Source organism: Piliocolobus tephrosceles, chromosome 16 (assembly GCF_002776525.5).
Source record: "Piliocolobus tephrosceles isolate RC106 chromosome 16, ASM277652v3, whole genome shotgun sequence".
Classification (NCBI taxonomy): domain Eukaryota; kingdom Metazoa; phylum Chordata; class Mammalia; order Primates; family Cercopithecidae; genus Piliocolobus; species Piliocolobus tephrosceles.
The window spans coordinates 24,381,159-24,399,870 of NC_045449.1; the positions used below are offsets into that span (position 1 = coordinate 24,381,159).

At 39.2% G+C, this 18,712-nt stretch overlaps 1 protein-coding gene across 2 annotated transcripts in view; it reads right to left on the reverse strand.

Moving 5' to 3' along the window:
* Nucleotides 1-18,712, reverse strand: part of SSH2 (slingshot protein phosphatase 2) — a 314,054-nt gene that overhangs the window by 169,692 nt on the left and 125,650 nt on the right. For both annotated transcript variants that reach the window (XM_023183933.2, XM_023183931.2), the window contains one exon: nucleotides 3,834-3,877. In XM_023183933.2, coding sequence (XP_023039701.1) covers nucleotides 3,834-3,877 — 44 coding nt within the window. The remainder of the gene's footprint in view (nucleotides 1-3,833; nucleotides 3,878-18,712) is intronic.

Genomic DNA, 18,712 nt, shown 5'->3' on the forward strand with positions numbered 1-18,712 from the left:
TTTATCTATTTTTGTAGTTATGATTGTTATCTGTGAACAAAGCCATCATAGTTTGGTCTAATTGTACTGAAAGATTTTTTTTTTTTTTTTTTTGAGACAGAGTCTTGCTCTGTTGCCCAGGCTGGAGTGCAGTGGCGCAATCTCAGCTCACTGCAACATCTGCCTCCCGAGTTCCAGTGATTCTCCTGCCTCAATCTCCTGAATAGCTAGGATTACAGGCACATGCCACCACACTCAGCTAATTTTTGTATTTTTACTAGAGACAGGGTTTCTCCATGTTGGCCAGACTGGTCTCAAACTTCTGACCTCAGGTGATCCACCCGCCATGGCCTCCCAAAGTGCTGGGATTATAGGTGTGAGCCACTGCGCCTGGTCTGAAAGATGATTTTTATGACTTTGTCAATAAATGGCATTTGGTTAAAATAAGATTATTATTGGCCGGGCATGGTGGCTTATGCCTGTAATCCCAGCACTTTGGGAGGCTGAGATGGGCGGATCACGAGGTCAGGAAATCGAGACCATCCTGGCTAACAAGGTGAAACCCTGTCTCTACCAAAAAATACAAAAAACTAGCCGAGTGAGGTGGCGGGCGTCTGTAGTCCCAGCTACTCGGGAGGCTGAGGCAGGAGAATGGCGTAAACCTGGGAGGCGGAACTTGCAGTGAGCTGAGATCCGGCCATTGCACTCCAGCCTGGGCAAGAGAGTGAGACTCTGTCTCAAAAAAAAAAAAAAAAAAAAAGGATTATTATTATTATTATTACTATTTTTATTTTTGAGACATAGTCTTGTTCTGTTGCCCAGGCTGGAGTGCAGTGGCTCAATCTCAGCTCACTGCAACCTCCACCTCCAGGATTCAAACAATTCTGCCTCAGACTTCCGAGTAGCTGGACTACAGGCATGCACCACCACACCCAGCTAATTTTTTGTATTTTTAGCAGAGATGGGGTTTCACCATGTTGGCCAGGCTGGTCTTGAACTCCTTACCTCATGTGATCCGTCTGCCTTGGCCTCCCAAAATGCTGGGATTGCAGGCATAAGCCACTGCCCCCAGCCAAAATAATAGATTCTTAATGCAATGTCTTTTTTGTTACCCGGAACTGGCCTTTAATTTTAATGATATGCTGTTTACTATTTAATTTCCTACTACAAGCTACATTTGAACCCACAAACTGACAAGATGAGTTTGGGCACACTTAATGAAACGATTCAATGCTGATTTATTTTGTGGTAAGTGATGGAGAACTCCAAACAATCTGTAGCAGTCAAACATACAAAAATCAATCTCTTACCATGTAGCTACGAGGGGCATTCAACTGGCAGGTAAGATAAGTTTCTTTGCTTTGAGTCAGACTAAAGCCTTTAGATTTAGAAATAGCTTGGCAAACACACTAAATATAAGACATTACAACAGATTAGCAAATTTTGATTTTTTAATAGTTGCTACTAGGTTTTCTTCATTTCTTATTTCTATAAGTAATCCTTTTCTTGTGAATAAAAGAAGCCTGCAAAAACCCTCTGCTGGTCAAAGTGACAAAGTATTGCCAAAAACTTTAAAAACAGGTCTTTATGGTTCTTCTTCTTCTTCTTCTTCTTTTTTGTAAGACAGAGTCTCGCTCTGTTGGCCAGACTGGAGTGCAGTGGTGCAATCTCTGCTCACTGCAACCTCCACCTCCTGGGTTCAAGTGATTCTCCTGCCTCAGCCTCCTGAGTAGCTGGGATTACAGGCATGCATCACCACGCCTGGCTAATTTTTTTTTGTATTTTTAGTAAAGACGGGGTTTTACCACGTTGGTCAGGCTGTTCTCAGACTCCTGGCCTCCCAAAGTGCTGGGATTACAGGTGTGAGTCACCGTGCCCGGACTTTATAGTTCTTAATAGCTTGACAATTCAGTACTGTGAATAACAGAATACACTTCCATTGCCTCATCATTAGGTAATTTTTTTGGAACAACATTATTCCAGTGGATATTGAGTCAATATGTAAAGCTTGAAATTGACCCAGAGAGCTTTAAATCTGACCTCCTAGAAAATATAAGAATTCTTTTTTCATTCTAATGGGAATATGATTATGATGCCTCTGGTACACATTCAGTTAAAATTTATTTTGGATTTCTATCTCCTTAGCCCTATGCAAAAGAATGACACTTCTCTTTGCTAAAGACATTGAGAAATTAAGCTTTAAGCCCAAAATTTATGTGATAACCAAGTCAGGAAAAACACTGCCAATAATCTCAGTTACTGATGAAAAGGAACTATTTCTATATTAAGTTATAGTTTACAAGAAGGAGGTATATATCAATAAACACCTAATAATAATAATAATAATAATAATAATAATTTGTTTGTTTGTTTTGAGATGGAGTCTCGCTTTGTCGCCCAGGCTGGAGTATAGTGGCATGATCTCAGCTCACTGCAAGCTTCGCCTCCTGGGTTCTCACCCATTCTCCTGCCTCAGCCTCCCAAGTAGCTGGGACTACAGGCGCCCACCACCTGCCCGGCTTATTTTTTGTATTTTTAGTAGAGACGGGGTTTCACCGTGTTAGCCAGGATGGTCTCGATCTCCTGACCTCGTGATCCACCTGTCTCGGCCTCCCAAAGTGCTGGGATTACAGGCGTGAGCCACCACGCCCGGCCTGATAATTATTAAAGAAGCATTCCCTTTAGCCAGCTTCTTCACAATGAGCATGCTTATTGTATCCTTTCTCTGTATCATCTAGAATGGCTTATTTGAGTTCAGAGGATACAAGTTTGGTAACATTGAAATGACCATCTAGAACTTACCAGACCTGTTTCTTGTGGGAGGGAGTTACTTTCAAAAACCCCTTAAAGGAGATAAAATAAATGTTATTTTATACTTCCTAGATTTCTCTCACAATTGTTTCCTTTTAATGTCAGTGAGTACTGGCACCCTTCTAACAACATGCCCACTATTCCATGAGGGGGGGTAAAAAAGTTTCACTGCATTTTAAAAGATTGGGTATGTTACTCAGTATACCCTTTGTATAAAAACAAAGTGAAATATTTACCAATCTGCAAGAATTGCCAAAATTTGTCAAACATGAATGACAAACACAAGTACAAAACTGAAGGCTGAAATGTTCTTCAGTTGATATTTTCCTAAAAGGTAAGGAAAATTTGCTTTTTTATTACCCTAAGATAACTCCTCGGATGCTTGGGTGAAAACTGAGCCAGAATTGACCTTTCTGCCTCTTTTTAAACCAGTGTACCATTTAAAAATCTTTTTTTTTTTTTTTTTTTTTTTTTTTTTGAGACGGAGTCTTGCTCTGTCGCCCGGATCTCAGCTCACTGCAAGCTCTGCCTCCCAGGTTTACGCCATTCTCCTGCCTCAGCCTCCCATGTAGCTGGGACTACAGGCGCCTGCCACCTCGCCCAGCTAGGTTTTATTTTGTATTTTTTAGTAGAGACGGGGTTTCACCATGTTAGCCAGGATGGTCTCGATCTCCTGACCTCATGATCTGCCCGTCTCGGCCTCCCAAAGTGCTGGGATTACAGGCTTGAGCCACCGCGCCCAGTTTGTGAGTCAGTAACTGGATTCCTAAAGCAATCACTCCCACTCTTTCTTTTTCAGAAGAGAGGAGGGTCCTGATACGTTGTCTCGAACTCCTGGCCTTAAGCAATTCCAAGTAGCTGGAATTACAGGCATAAGCCACCATGCCCAGCTGCAATCTGGTTTTTTGAGAGACCAAGGAAGCATGTTGGAAAACAAGGATAAGCTAATCTGATAATACTGAAAAAGAATTAGAGAAAAAATAATAACTACTACAAAAATATCCTATAACAAAAATGCCGTTGGATATAATGAACAAACATACCTCCTGGGCTGTGACCGGCATTCTTCCTCCCCACTGTCTGCCTCCTGTATAGACAGAAAATGAAAAAAAAAAAAATTAAAATCTGAGGTTTCATATCGTAATATCACTAGTACAGTTTTACTAAGTTTCACATGTTGTATACTTGAACTAAATTCTCGTCATAAAAAGTGACTTCAACCAATCCAGGAGGTTGATGTCAATAGAACTTATTCCTGGAGGTAACTTCAACAATAGTCCATGAACAAATTTCATTAACAATGAAGTGCTACTCATTAAAATAATTACCTCTGAAAACCAACTAAACATGTTATTTTACTGTTATGCTACTTCGGCTTCAAAATGAGTGGGCATTCTGACGACCACCAATAAATCTCATCAAGATAATCTATTAATGATTCTGATTCCCCAAAGAACAACCTAAACAATGAACACCACTTAAAAGAGAGTGCTCATGATCAAATCACCATCAACATCAACATAATGGCTACCACTTATTGAGTACTTACAATGTGCTAGGCACTGTGTTCATCAACTTAAGTACATTACTCTACTTATTCCTTATAAACCCAGAAGGTTGATGGTACCAATTATTTTTAACTTATTCAAATACACACAATAACACAGGATAAATCAATGTGATATAAAAGCACTGACAGTTAATGACCCACCCAGGGATGCCAAACAATGACAACAACAAAAAGCACTGAATCATAGTTCAATTACAATATTTATTTCTTCTTAGTGTGGCACATAAAGTAATAGAAAGTCTTGTAACTTATGGCAACTTAGACTCAATGAATATTTTACAGATGAAGAAGCAAAAGGAAAATAAGTTGTCCAGGGAGACTCATGTGGTGAAGAATTAAAATGAAAAAATGCTGACTCCCAACTAGCTGAAAAAGCTTATCATTTACCTCTCCCTGCCCTGGGTTAAAAATTGGTGTATGTTATGATATTATACAGATCTTCACAGAGGCAAGAATATTGACATGAAGGAAAAGTGAGGAAAGATGGAGAGGCTTTTTCTTTAAATTTGTTCCCTGACAATTTGTATTTGTTCTCTCATCACTTTTGCCCCATCTGGTAAACACAGAACTATTAGGTAGAAGGAGAAAAATAATCTCAGAGAATATGTGTACTGTCTGCCAACAAGCCACCTGCATTTTCATTTATGAAGCCATCCTCATCTACCTTTATATCATTCTGCCTCCATTCCTAGGCAGCCAAGGCTAGCTCTATAACTTTAATTCCCATGTTACTTTCATTATTGATTTCAAACATGTCTCTCTCTCTCTCTTTTTTTTTTTTTCCACAAAGGAAGAACAAAACAAAGATTCTGCTCCCAGAGGGAGTACAGGTAGAAAGTGTCATAGTGTATTACACTCTTTGCATATAAGAGAGAGGTTTTAGTTTAGAAAGGTATGCCCTGTAGAGACTGAAAAAAGGTTTAAAATGGGAAAGAACTATCTCTAGAATCAATAATCAGAACCTGGAAAGTTTGCAAGAATGAAAATGAAAAGACTCAGATAAACAAATGTAAATGTTAGATTTTTGTGCCCAAAGGAACTGTAATAAATAGATATGATTTCCTGGAATATCATTTAACAAAGAGTGCTTCACTATTGTTATTAATATATCTCAAATTATAATGTAGTCTTCTCACATTTTTTCCTTATCTTTTTTTTCTTTTTTTTTTTTAAAGATATTGTCAAAGCTAACCTCCTCTGCTTAGCCTATTGGAAAATGAGTATTGCCCAATTCTAGAATCACAAATAAAAGCCGATTAAGATAAAAAAAAAAAAAGATGTTGTCTTGCTCGGCTCACTGCAACCTCCACCTCCCTGGTTCAAGCAATTCTCCAGTCTCAGCCTCCCAAGTAGCTGGGACTACAGGTGCCCGCCACCACGCCTGGCTAATTTTTGTATTTTTTAGTAGAGACGGGGTTTGGCCATATTGGCCAGGCTAGTCTCAAACTCCTGAACCCCCTTGGCCTCCCAAAGTGCTTGGATTACAAGAGTGAGCCACCGTACCTGGCCACATTATTTTTTAATTGCACTAAATATTATATAAGAATATGCTTAACATGTAAGTCATGAGGTACAATAAAATGAAAACCTATGAACACCATTCCACCTAAGAGCTATGATAGTACCAACACTGTTGCTTCTACCTGTCTGCCTCTTATCTCCCATTCCTCTTTCTATTATGTGACTACTATCCCAAAGTTTATACTTTTTTGTTTCTACCTCATTTTATCATTTAAAAAATTTCAAACATAAAATTGAAAGATCTTATAGCGAACTTGTATATCTACCATCTAGATTAGATTGTATCATTAATATTTTCCATACTTTTTTTTTTTTTTGACAGAGTCTCGCTCTGTTGTCCAGGCTGGAGTACAGTGGTGCAATCTTAGTTCACTGCAACCTCCACCTCCTGGGTTCAAGAGCTTCTCCGTTCTCCACTTCCTGAGTAGCTAGGATTACAGGCATGTGTCACCATGGCCTGGCTAATTTTTGTATTTTTAGTAGAGATGGGCTTTCCCCATGTTGGCCAGGCTGGTCTTGAACTCCTGACCTCAGGTGATCCACCCACCTCGGCTTCCCATGGCCTGGGATTACAGGCGTGAGCCACCAAGCCCAGCCAATATTTTCTATGGTTATTAAAAAAAATCATATGTTTATTCATCTCTCTTTCCATCTATCAGTCCATCTTATTTTTTGGATGCGTTTCGATGTAAGTTACTGATATCAGTACCTCTGCTTTAAATGCATAATAATTAATTAGAATTCAGTTTTTCTTTACAGTTTTTTCCTTTCCTTTTTTGTTTAGAGATAAGGTCTTGCTCTGTCACTTGAGCTAGAGTGCAGTAGCATTATCATAGCTCACTGCAGCCTCAAACTCCTGGGTTCAAGCAATTCTCCTGCCTCACCCTCCTGAGTAGCTAGGACTACAGGAGCACACTGCCATGCCTAGATAATTTTGTTTTTTATTTTTAAATTTTTGTAGAGATGGGGTCTCACTATGCTGTTTAGGTTGGTCTCAAACTTCTGGCCTCAACCTATCTTCCTGCCTTGACCTCCCAGAGTGCTGGGATTACAGGCATAAGCCACCGGCACCTGGCCATTTTTTTTTTTTAAGGTAAAATTTATATACAATGAAATATACAATCTTAAGTGCACCATTTAATGAGTTTTGATAAATGTATATGTCTACATAATTCAAACTGCTATCAAGAAATGGAACATTTCCATCACCTCAGAAATTTTTCCCATAGCCATTCCCAGTCAAAATGTGGCACCACCCACTCCTCAGGCAATCCTGTTTTGATTTTCCACCACAGATTTTTGCCATAAAAAATTAGTACACAGGATATGATTCCATGGTTCATTAAATGGGATTATATACTATGTACTACTTTATGGGAGGATTTTTGAAAAACATTCAGCATAATGTTTTTGAGATTTATCCCATGGTGTTGCATAAAATAGCAGTTCATTCCTTTTTATCACTAAGGATTCCATCACATGAATATACTAGTTCATTTATTCATTCTCTTATTGATGGGTACATTTGGGATATTTGAGTTTTTGCCTATCATGAAAAAAGTTATTAGCCAGACATGGTGGTTCATGCCTGTCATCCCAGCACTTTGGGAGGCTGAGGCAGGAGGATCACTTGAAGCTAGGAGTTTGAGACCAGTCTGGGCAAAATAGCAAGACACAGTCTCTACCAAAAAAAAAAATAATTAGCCAGACATGGCACCTGTAGTCCTATGCTGGAGGCTGAGGTGGAAGGACTGGTTGAGCCCAGGAGTTTGAGGCTGCAGTGAGCTATGATCACGCCACTGCATTCCAACCTGGGTGACAAAGTGAGACTCTAACATTAAATAAATAAAGGTATTATGTGAATATTCTTTTGTGAATTTTTTTTGGGGGGGCGGTTGACATATGCTTTTATTTCTTTTGGGTCACAAGACAGATGCATGTATAGTTTTATATAAAATTGCCAGGACTTCTCCCAAAGCATTTACACCACTTTATACCCTCATCAACAATGCGTGAGAGCTGTAACTTTAATTGGCAATTATTTTCCCCTATGGTTAGTGTTTTCTAGGTTCTCAGAAATGTTTGCCTACCTTCTAGTCATGAACATAGTCTATCATATTTTCTTTCTTTCTTTTTTGAGGAAGTCTCGTTCTGTTGCCCAGGCTGGAGTGCAGTGGCGCGATCACGGCTCACTGCATCCTCTGCCTCCTGGGTTCAAGTGATTCTCCTGCCTCAGCCTCCCAAGTAGCTGAGATCACAGGCATGTACCACTGTGCCCGGCTAATTTTTGTAGTTTTAGTAGAGGTGGGATTTCACCATATTGGCCAGGGTGGTCACGAACTCCTAAACTCTTGATCTGCCCGCCTCAGTCTCCCAAAGTGCTGGGATTACAGGCGTTAGCCACCGTGTCTGACTCAAACTTTTATATTTTAAAGAATGTCTCTTTAAAGAATATCAATAGGTCATATTTTTGGCATATTTGAATTTTTACAGAAAGAACATCATAACCATTATTATTATTGTTATGCATATTACATAACCTCATTGAGTGTTTATTCTACACTAACACTGTTCTACCAACATGTTGATATGGCTATTATAATTATCCCATTTTAGGAATGAGGAAATTGAGGTACAAACTGGTTATTGCTTTTTGCCCACAGACAGCATTTGAATCTTATTTTATTTTATCCATTATGACAATCTTTGCCATTAACTGTAGTGTTTAGTACATGAACATTTAATACAATTTTTGATATTGTTAGATTTGTGTCTACCATGTTACTATTTATTTTCTGTTTGTCCCCTGTATTTGTATTCCTCTTTTCTTCCTTTTCTGCCTTCTTTGACATTATTTGAATATTTTTTAGAATTTTGTTTTAACTTGCCTATTGGGTCTACCTCTTTGCATTATTTATTCCCTTGTTTTTTAAAAAATTACATATGCCTGTATTCTTAAACAATGTATTACCATTTTTGATTGTTTGAGGGCTTAAAAACTGTGTCATACTGTGTATAGTTTTCCCAATATGCTTTTTAAAAACTAAATATCATGCTGAAAAGATTCATCTACTTATTCATATAGCTATAGTTCACTCATTTTTGATGGGGTAAAATTCGAATATATCATAGTTTATCCATTCTATTTACACAGACTAGATTGTTTCTATTTTTTTGGTGACATACACAATGCTGCTATCAGCATTCTTGTACCTGTCTTTTGGTGTACATGCAAAATATATCAACAGTATATATACCTATGAGTGAAACTGCAGGGTCATAGAGTAAATAAAGGTTCAACTTTACAAGATAGTACCAAATTATTTTCCAAAGTGGTTGTACTGATTTATACTCTCACCAGAAAGAGTAAGAGTTTTAGTTGATCTAAATTCTAGCCAACACTTAGGATCATCAGATGTTTTCCATTTTTGCCAGTCTAATGTTATATCTCATTATGGTCTTAATTTGCTTTGTCTTGAGATTAACTAATGAGGTTGGGCATCCTTTCATATGTTTATGGGTTACTACTAGTTTCATATCCTTGCCCTTATTTCTAAAATAAGCACACCATAAGAGGGATAATTCAAATTATTTTCAGTTTTTTGGTGGATTTTCTACCTATGAGAATTGTGATGAGAATATGTGGATAAGTAAAAAGCAAAAACACCCTTGATGCTTTCTTATAGGGCACAAGCAGCCAAAGCCAGTTATGTTTACAGGGATGAACTACATTTATTGAGTACTAGTATGGGCTAGGTACTTTAGATGTTGTTTCACTGAATGGGTACCACACCCTATGGGACTTATTCAAGGTCATAAATGGTGGAGTCAGGATTTGAACGTGGGTCTATCTTTCTGCTATAATCAGCTGCATCTAAACTAAGAATCTTACTTTGATACTTATACCCCAAGATGGCAATTCGGAGGGAGCTAAAGAAGAAGGAATATCTTTTTTCATGGCTTATAATAAAGTAATATCCTTTGCATCTTTCCTCTATGACTTCTACACTTTAAAGTAGTGCCAAAAGTGTAGAAAATTCCTTTGTCTCCCCAAAAAAACAAATCAGAACAGTGTTTTTCATACAAGATCCCCAAATAATTTTTTCTTTCTTTATGTTTCAATAGCCAGCCAAATGAATAATTTGCTTTCCCTTCTGTTTACTTTGAAAAAGAAACTTGAGGGAAAAAAAACTCAGCACATCAAGGCATTGTAGGTCTTAGGGTGAAACGGATTTAAAAGGAATGAAAAAAATGTTCAATTATGTTAATTTCAGCAGAATTCACTGCCAAAAAAGCAAAGATACAACATTTCTTATTTAATAAGAGTAACTATCAGGTAATGCAGTTATCTTGAACAGTAGCATTCAAATGGTAGCCAAAGGTGGAATGCTTACCATTCTATTTTAACAAGTGCAGAGACCAGATATAACCATCTTCCTTGTCAAGTAACTTCACACATTGTTACTGAAAAATGCCAAACAGTCAGCCTGTTCAAAACATTGGAAATTACCAGGAGAAAAGTGTAGAGACAGCTCTCAGTTTCTTAGTGAACAGAATACTTTCTGATACATAGGAGAATATCTAATTAATTAAATGACTAAATACATGTTTGTTGGCTTTTTTATGATCTAATTTCCAAGAGCCCTATTGTTAAATAGCTTTTAAAGAGTATAATTACTTCTTATGTTCTTAAGAAAAAATTGACCTAGAAAAAGTAAGGTATTACATTTAATTTTAGGGTGTTCAGGAACCATTAAGTCTTTTTTTCTTTTTCTTTTCATTTTTTTTTTTTTTTTTTTTTTTTGAGATGGAGTCTTACTCTGTCACCCAGGCTGGAGTGCAGTGGTGTGATCTCGGCTCACTGCACCCTCTGCCTCCTGGGTTCAAGCGATTCTCCTACCTCAGCCTCCCGAGTAGCTGGGATTACAGATGTCTGCCACCATGCCCTGTAATTTTTGTATTTTTAGTAGAGATGGGGTTTTGCCATGTTGGCCAGGCTGGTCTCGAACTCCTGACCAAGTGATCTGCCTATCTCAGTCTCCCAAAGTGCTGGGATTACAGGCATGAGCCAACATGCCTGACTACATTAAGTATTAATTGAAAGATTAAAGCATTCTTATTAATCTGTTTACTACCTCATCAAAAAAACAGGTCACTAAATAAAATATGTCTGGAATATATAGAAGCATCCAAGTAATATTTGCTGAGACTCAGGCTTGGTGGAGGGAGATGCTGCCAGCCTTGAACACTGGGCTAGTAGAGTGTTAAGCAATATTTTCCCAAATCTTATTCAAGATTCTTTACACTTTCTATTTGCTCCAATCCAAGTCGTCTCATTTATCATTCTCAATGTACCGGTTGACTTCTTTGTTCATGCTGTTGTATCAACCTAGAAAGCCCCTCTCCACTCTCCTATATTCTTTTCCAGCCTTCAAAGCTAGTTTCAAACACTAGTAGTTTGTGACATTTCTTTTTTCTTTCTTTCTTTTTTGTTTTGAGACGGAGTCTCGCTCTCTCTCCCAGGCTGGAGTGCAGTGGCACCATGTCGGCTCACTGCAAGCTCCGCCTCCCGGGTTCAGGCCATTCTCCTGCCTCAGCCTCCTGAATAGCTGGGACTACAGGCGCCCACCACCACGCCCGGCTAATTTTTTGTATTTTTAGTAGAGATGGGGTTTCACCGTGTTAGCCAGGATGGTCTCGATCTCCAGACCTCATGATTCGCCCACCTCGGCCTCCCAAAGTGCTGGGATTACAGGCGTGGGCCACCGCGCCGGGCCTGTGACATTTCTTTTATCACCTGACTGATGCTCTCTGTCTCCCTCCAAACCTAATGGTTACTGCCCATCATTCTTGTGGTACTACCAGTTCTGTTTCTAGGTCACAACTGCGTACTTGTTTTATCTCCCATCATCAGATTGTAATCTCCTTAAGGGCAGGAACCATGCCTCATTGCCCTTTGCATCTCACTCTGTGTTTGGCACAATGCCCTATGTGCAGATGAAACTCAATAGTCAAATGAGTGACTAGAGCAGCTAACTAATGCCATGTGAACGCTTGAAGCTAACTAGCTATACATTTTCTGCTGGTAAGGACTCTATGCCAGTTACATTTTAGCCTTTCCAGGTTAAAAGAATAGTTTTTGTTGCTCAGGAGTTGCCTGTGGCTAAGTTCTGGCAGTAATACCTTACCCAAAGGCTTTCCTTTTGCTTAAGCAAAAGGAAATCATTTACTTGCTCTCAATTTTTAAAAAATACTATTTTTTTTTTTTGAAAGATGAGATCTCGCTATGTTGCCCAGGCTGGTCTTGAACTTCTGGCTTTAAGCAGTCCTCCTGCTTCAGCCTCCCAAAGTGCTGGGATTACAGGTGTGAGCCACTGTACCCAGCCCACCTGCTCTCAATTATATATTCATTCATTCTCATTCATTCATTGACATTCATTGACTACCTATTATGTTTCAGATACTAGGCACCAGGGAATGAAAGTAAGCACAACTGTCCTTAAACAGTTCATATTGTAGTGGGGGAGACAGTTCCATAAAACAGAAATTATAACAATATGTCATTTAGGCCTACAGCAGAAGGACATACAAAATGTTATAGAAGCAACAGAGGAGGAAGTGACTAACTGTGGTGTTGGGAAATCCTTCACAAGTTATTTTTTTTTGGCTGGGCTTGAACTAGTGGGTTTTTGTCAGATGGAAAATAAGAGTATTGGCCAGGCATGGTGGCTCATGCCTGTAATCTCAGCACTTTGGAAGGCCAACGTAGAAGAATCCCTTGAGGCAGGAGTTTGAGACCAGTCTGGGCCACATAGCGAAACACTGTCTCTACAAAAACATAAAAATAAAAAAAAAAGTAAGTAAGAGTATTTCGGGGAGAAGAACAGACAAAAGAGCTGAAAACTGTAAAAGAATGACAGTCTGATAAATTTGGGGAAGAGCAGCTGTGGATTTTTGAAGCGAAGGTATAGGTATTGGGGGTTAAGGCTATCAAGTAATATTAGTGTTATGAGTCTATAATGATGGAAATTCCAAGATAACAGTTCTATGATCAGAAAAGATGGTTGTGAATTGTCAATTCACTGGATATCAGATTATCCATCACTTACCTCAGCCTTTGGAAATAAATGAATAGTAGGAGGTATCTATTGGACAGGAAAAAGGAATCTAGTAGTCTTTCTAAGAGACAGTATGTGCTTTGAAACTGGAAGAGATAATGCCATGCTTCTGGCTTTTGAAAAAAGTGGATATAAAACACACAGGCTTGAGGAGGAATAAAGGCACCAGGCCTGCCACTTGGCTACTTGAAAGAGAAGCCTTAGATCCACTGCTAGAAACAGAGAAAAAACAGCTGTTTGGGTTATCTATTGCTTTATACCAAATTACTGCTTTATTATATTTCATGATTTTATGGGTCAGAAATTCAAGCAGCACTTAGCTGGGTGACTCTTCAGTTCTACATGGTATCGCTAAGGGTCATTCAGTGCTATTCAGGTGATATTTAATTAGCACATGAGCTGGCATGGAGGATCTAAGCAGCTTCATTCACATGTCTAATGTCATAGCCTAGATGGGTGGAAAGCTGGGCTCAACTGGAAGTGTCAACTGGAGTGTCTAAACATGATTTCTAATTTATCTTGGGCTTCCTCAAAGCATGGTATCCTCAGGGTTGGTCTTCTTGAATAATGGCTCAGGCCTCCAAAAGGGCTAGTCCTCCTAAAGGCTAGGCTCAGAGCTGGCATAATGTCATTTCTGCCACACTTCATTGGTGTACCAAAAAAGTCCAACACAGATTCAAGGAATTTGTGAGAGAATTAGATTCCCCTCGCGCAATGGGAGAAGTAGCAAGAATTTGTAGCCATCTTTAATCAACCCTATCAACCCTGGTGATTAACTGAATAGGTAGACAAAATGAACAGGAAAGAAAAACAGGTAGTTAATGATAGTGAATGAAGTAGAGCTCCTAAAGGCTAGGGCCATAGAGCTATTTAGGAGGGTAAAGTAGCTAACTCTTACATCAGTGCAAAGTGGACTGAAGGCCATATGGATATTTTTACAGGCTAATGTCTATAAAGAAGTGTCCTCCTTATTGGGAGGCTAAGGACAAGAAAGGACCTGCAAGTGTGGCAGTAAAGACACACAGTATGGTCCAAGACCAGAGCGTATACCTAGGCACTCATAATCTGAGAAAGCTGGTTTGGAAAAGGCTCAGACATGATCACATCAGGAGTTCCCATATAATCTGACCTTGTTTTAAAGTCTAATTTAGATCAAGATATATACTATTGGCTGGAATCAGGAATCAGATATTCAATTTAATCATATTTTATAGAGACATGACATGCATTAAAGTAAAAATAAGAAAGTCAGAGGATTCTGGAATACTTACAATTAAAATCAAAGTCACATTATGCTTATTAATGTTATGACGGGGTTTAAGGAACCTTAAATTAAACTTTCTTCCCTATAATTTTCAAGCAATAGAAAACCTCTGTGAGACACCTGCTATTTCTCTAGTGTTTCTTTCAAACTCCTTTAAAACACAAATACATGTGAATCACAGTCGGGATGGTCAGCAATGAGAAAGCGAGCTTGATTAGAATTTTGCTGAAATAGCTTTGATTCTAAAAAACGAAAAGTCCTTGGATAACAGCTAATTTAAGAGACATCACAGTCCAGTCAATGCCCTATAGAAAATCGGAGCTCTGGATGTGAAACTGTTACTGGATGTCTTTTGTCTTCAATCTTTATTCCACTTTTTAAAAAGTTATTTAATGTGTGCAACTTAACTCACCCACTTGTGATAATTTCAGAGTTGTTATACAGTCTTTTCTATCACTAGAGATCAAATTCATTGGTTTTAGAAAGCAACAAGTCTTTGTTGTTGTTGTTGTTTTGTTTTTTTGAGCCAGGGTCACGCTCTGTTGCCCAGGCTGGAATGCAAAGGCACGATCGTAGCTCACTATAACCTCAAATTCCTGGGTTAAGCGTTCTCCCGCCTCAGCCTTCATGAGTTCACAAGTAGCCAGGACTACAGGTGTACACCACCATATCTGGATTTTTTTGTTTTTGTTTTTGTTTTTGGGAAGAAATGAGGTCTAAGTTGCCCAGGTTGGTCTCAAACTCTTGGCTTCAAGTGATCCTCCCACCTCAGCCTGCCAAAGTGCTAGGGCTACAGGTACGAGCTACCACACCTGGTCATAAAAGGCAACAAATCTTACAGTGTTCTGAACTTGTCACACCTGACAGGCATGCAATATGGAAACTTCGCAAGTCCCTGGTTACCTCTGGGTCCCTTTTAGAACTTTTTTGGTAACAAAAAGCTCCAGGCCTCATGCCTATAAATTACTATTACTATTATTATTATAATTTTTAGATGGAGTCTCGCTCTGTCGCCTAGGCTGGAGAGCAGCGGCATGATCTAGGCTCACTGCAAGCTCTGCCTTCCGGGTTCACGCCATTTTCCTGCCTCAGTCTCCCGAGTATTTGGGACTACAGGCGCCTGCCACCATGCCCAGCTAATTTTTTGTATTTTTTAGTAGAGACAGGGTTTCACCGTGTTAGCCAGGATAGTCTTGAACTCCTGACCTCATGATCCGCTCGCTCGGCCTCCCAAAGTGCTGGGATTACAGGCGTGAGCCACTGTGCCTGGCCCTCATGCCTATAAATTCTTATTCTTTAGCTCTGACATTGGTCCACTGGTGTGCTGGAGCTGGCTAGGTTGTTAGATAACAATTGTTACATTTTTAGGAACCTTGTGAGAGACATTGGTAGCCAAGGCGGATGTGTTTATCAGCAAAATCAGCAAATGCTACACATGAGCCCCTGCTTAGAAAACAGGCTTTTAAACATTTACCGGCATACAACAAGTTGTGAGGCCTGGGAATCAGTACATTAAAAAAGCTCTGTAGATAACTGATAAGCAGTTAAGACTGTAAACCTTTGGCTTAAAAGTCTGGAGAAACAACATCAAAAAGCCCAGGGTAAACATAGCCTCTACCTACTCAAGGTACCTGTGCTAGGTAACTAAGGAGAGCAGTATGATTATAGAAACTCAGCTCTCAAAAAATAAATAAATAAATAAATAAAATAAAAATTTCCCTTCCTAGACTGTAAGCTCTGTAGAGCAGGACTGTATTTTTATAGTGCTAAGCATACAGAAGATGTTCAGTAGATATTAGACAAATTAATAAATGTAGTCCAAGATTTCACAACCAGTAAGTGGGAAAACCAGAAATAAACTGAGGCTAATTTCACTATATTTTGTACTTTTTTCTTCCATTAAGTTATTAGTCATATACTTGGTTTGCCAATCCAGGATAAGTGCTTAAATATGGGGCAGACAGCATGCAGCACCCATCGTAAGATAGTAAGAAGGCTCTGCCTCTGTGTCATTCTCTTGTTTGCCGGAACCAGAAAAGTCAACAGTCTCTTCATGATTATTGTCTCATGTGAACCACCCTGGAATGAATGCCATGTAGGTATGATTACAGTCTTATTTTTCAGTTGATGAATCTGCCTCACGGAAGTGAGAAAATTTGCTCAAAGTAACCTAAGAGTACACAGCCAAGTCAGGATTCTGTCTGAAAAGATCAAATACACCTTCTGCCAGAACAAGTTGCTCCTCTTGTATTAAAGGAATGCTCCAGATTCTGCTCCCTTCTATTCAGGTGAAATTCCAGATCCCACTTTCTGAAGACCCCACACTTGGTCCATTTCCTTCACTATAGCCTGAGCCCTCAGGATGGACATAGAGTCTTATGTTCAGTCAAGGCATACTGATACAGCTGTACTAACTTAAAATATTGAAATAGTGGCTGCCTGGAGCCCCTCTAAGTATGTCACGATCCAGCAACAACCAGGTAAACCAATGCAGCAGGGGACTTCCAGATTTTGCTCCCATCTTTTCTGATTGGTTGATGGCTATACCATACTAGTTGTGAAATATTTTGAGTATCTCCTCCTCTACTTATAGCCACATCGCTTCTGTTCTCTAAACTTTGGTTTAAAACTCTTTAACTGTGATCTTAGCTTCACCTTGGGGATCCTGCCTGTATGCCACTTTTGCCTATATATGTTTTCTTGTTTGTCTGTCCTACCAGCTACACTAATTGCTTAGCCTGGCTTCTGGTTTTAGCACCAGGCCTCTGCTACACATGATTACCATGTTTCCACAAGAAACTTAAACAATAAGAGGCACTCACAACACTTGGAAGAGGCTAAATAAAATCCATCTGTTATTTTCTTGTAGCATTAAACATTCTAATTGTTCATGGATATAAAGAACAAGAGGACTAACCAAGATTACAAACGGAAACATTATCTAGAAATAAAGACAAAGAACATGTAAAAAAGGATAATGAAGCAACACCGATTACTTAACAAATACTCCTAAATGAACAGCATAATTTTCTCAAACTTTCTAAAATCACTTTCAAACTACAAAGTAGGGAAATACAGTTAGTGGCCCAAGTAAAAAAGAAATTAGAATATTTAAGATGAAGGTATACTGCCAAGACAGTTTTCATTAGGGGGAAATGAATTGTTACTATGTTAATATTTTGATATTTATATTTAAATCTAGACAATTAGCTTTTCAGCTATCAATAGAGGAAAAGAGTCAGCATATTGAATATCTCTGAACAGCAAATAATCAGTATACTCACTGAAAGCTGCTGGAGTCTATAAGGGGACACAGAAAAGTGTGAAACAGTACCACACTCAAGGAGGTCATCTGCCTGAAGGGGTAAGGCTGTTTTATCTGAAAAGTTGATCCAAAATATACAGTATAAATGTATGGCACAGGAAGTACATGTCACAGGAATTCAGAAGAGATATGAAGAAAAGGGAAGAGCAGTAGAAATACATTTGACACCTTGGAGTGGCAGTGAACTAACTAGCTGAGTTGAAACCCAGAGCTTTCCTTAAGGTAGGCTGCCAAGATAAGCTGCAGGAGACAGGACCCTGAACCTGATGCTATGAGGCAGCCAGGGAAGGTATTTATTAGCATCTTAGAAAATTATAAATATGTTGTTTTCATGGCAATTTTTTTTTTTTTTTTAAAGGAAACAGACTACAATTTGGAAAGCCAATGAAGAAAAGTTAGGTAGTTTTTCTAAAGCCAGTGACACTGGTTAACTTAACTATGGGGCCTCCACTAGAGGGCAGACAAGTCAAAGCTTACACTGTGATTGAGAAAGCAGTGCATTCATAGAAAATTCCAAGAGAAAATTATTTTGTTTAAAGACCATTTTCAGTGCCTTAAAACTTGGACAGTCTTTAGCTAGCAGATCAGTCTTTCACATAAAATCTTTCTGTGGTATACAATGTTTCTTTTTTTTGTTCTGTTTTTGAGAGGGAGTCTCGCTCTTGTCACCCAGGCTAGAGTGTGGTGGCACGATCTTGGCTCACTGCAACTTCCGCCTCCCAAGTTCAAGCAATTCTCCTGCCTCAGCCTTCTGAGTAACTGGGATTACAGGTGCCTGCCATCACGCCCGGTTAATTTTTGTACTTTTAGTAGAGACGGGGGTTTCGCCATGTTGGCCAGGCTGGTCTCGAACTCCTGACCTCAGGTGATCCTCCCACCTCGGCCTCCCAAAGTGCTTGGATTACAGGCATGAGCCACCACAACCAGCCTAAAGTTATTCTTAATTGCAAAATAGACCACTAGAAAAGTTATACTTTGGGAATCTGGCTCAGCTGACAGCCACATGTGCTTATATGTGGTAGGCGTACCTAGAATGCCAACAACAGCACTCATCACTGACTATCTTACCTCGATCATCCCCACCCATCTCAGGCACATCCTAAGCACCACCTAAGCTGATGTCT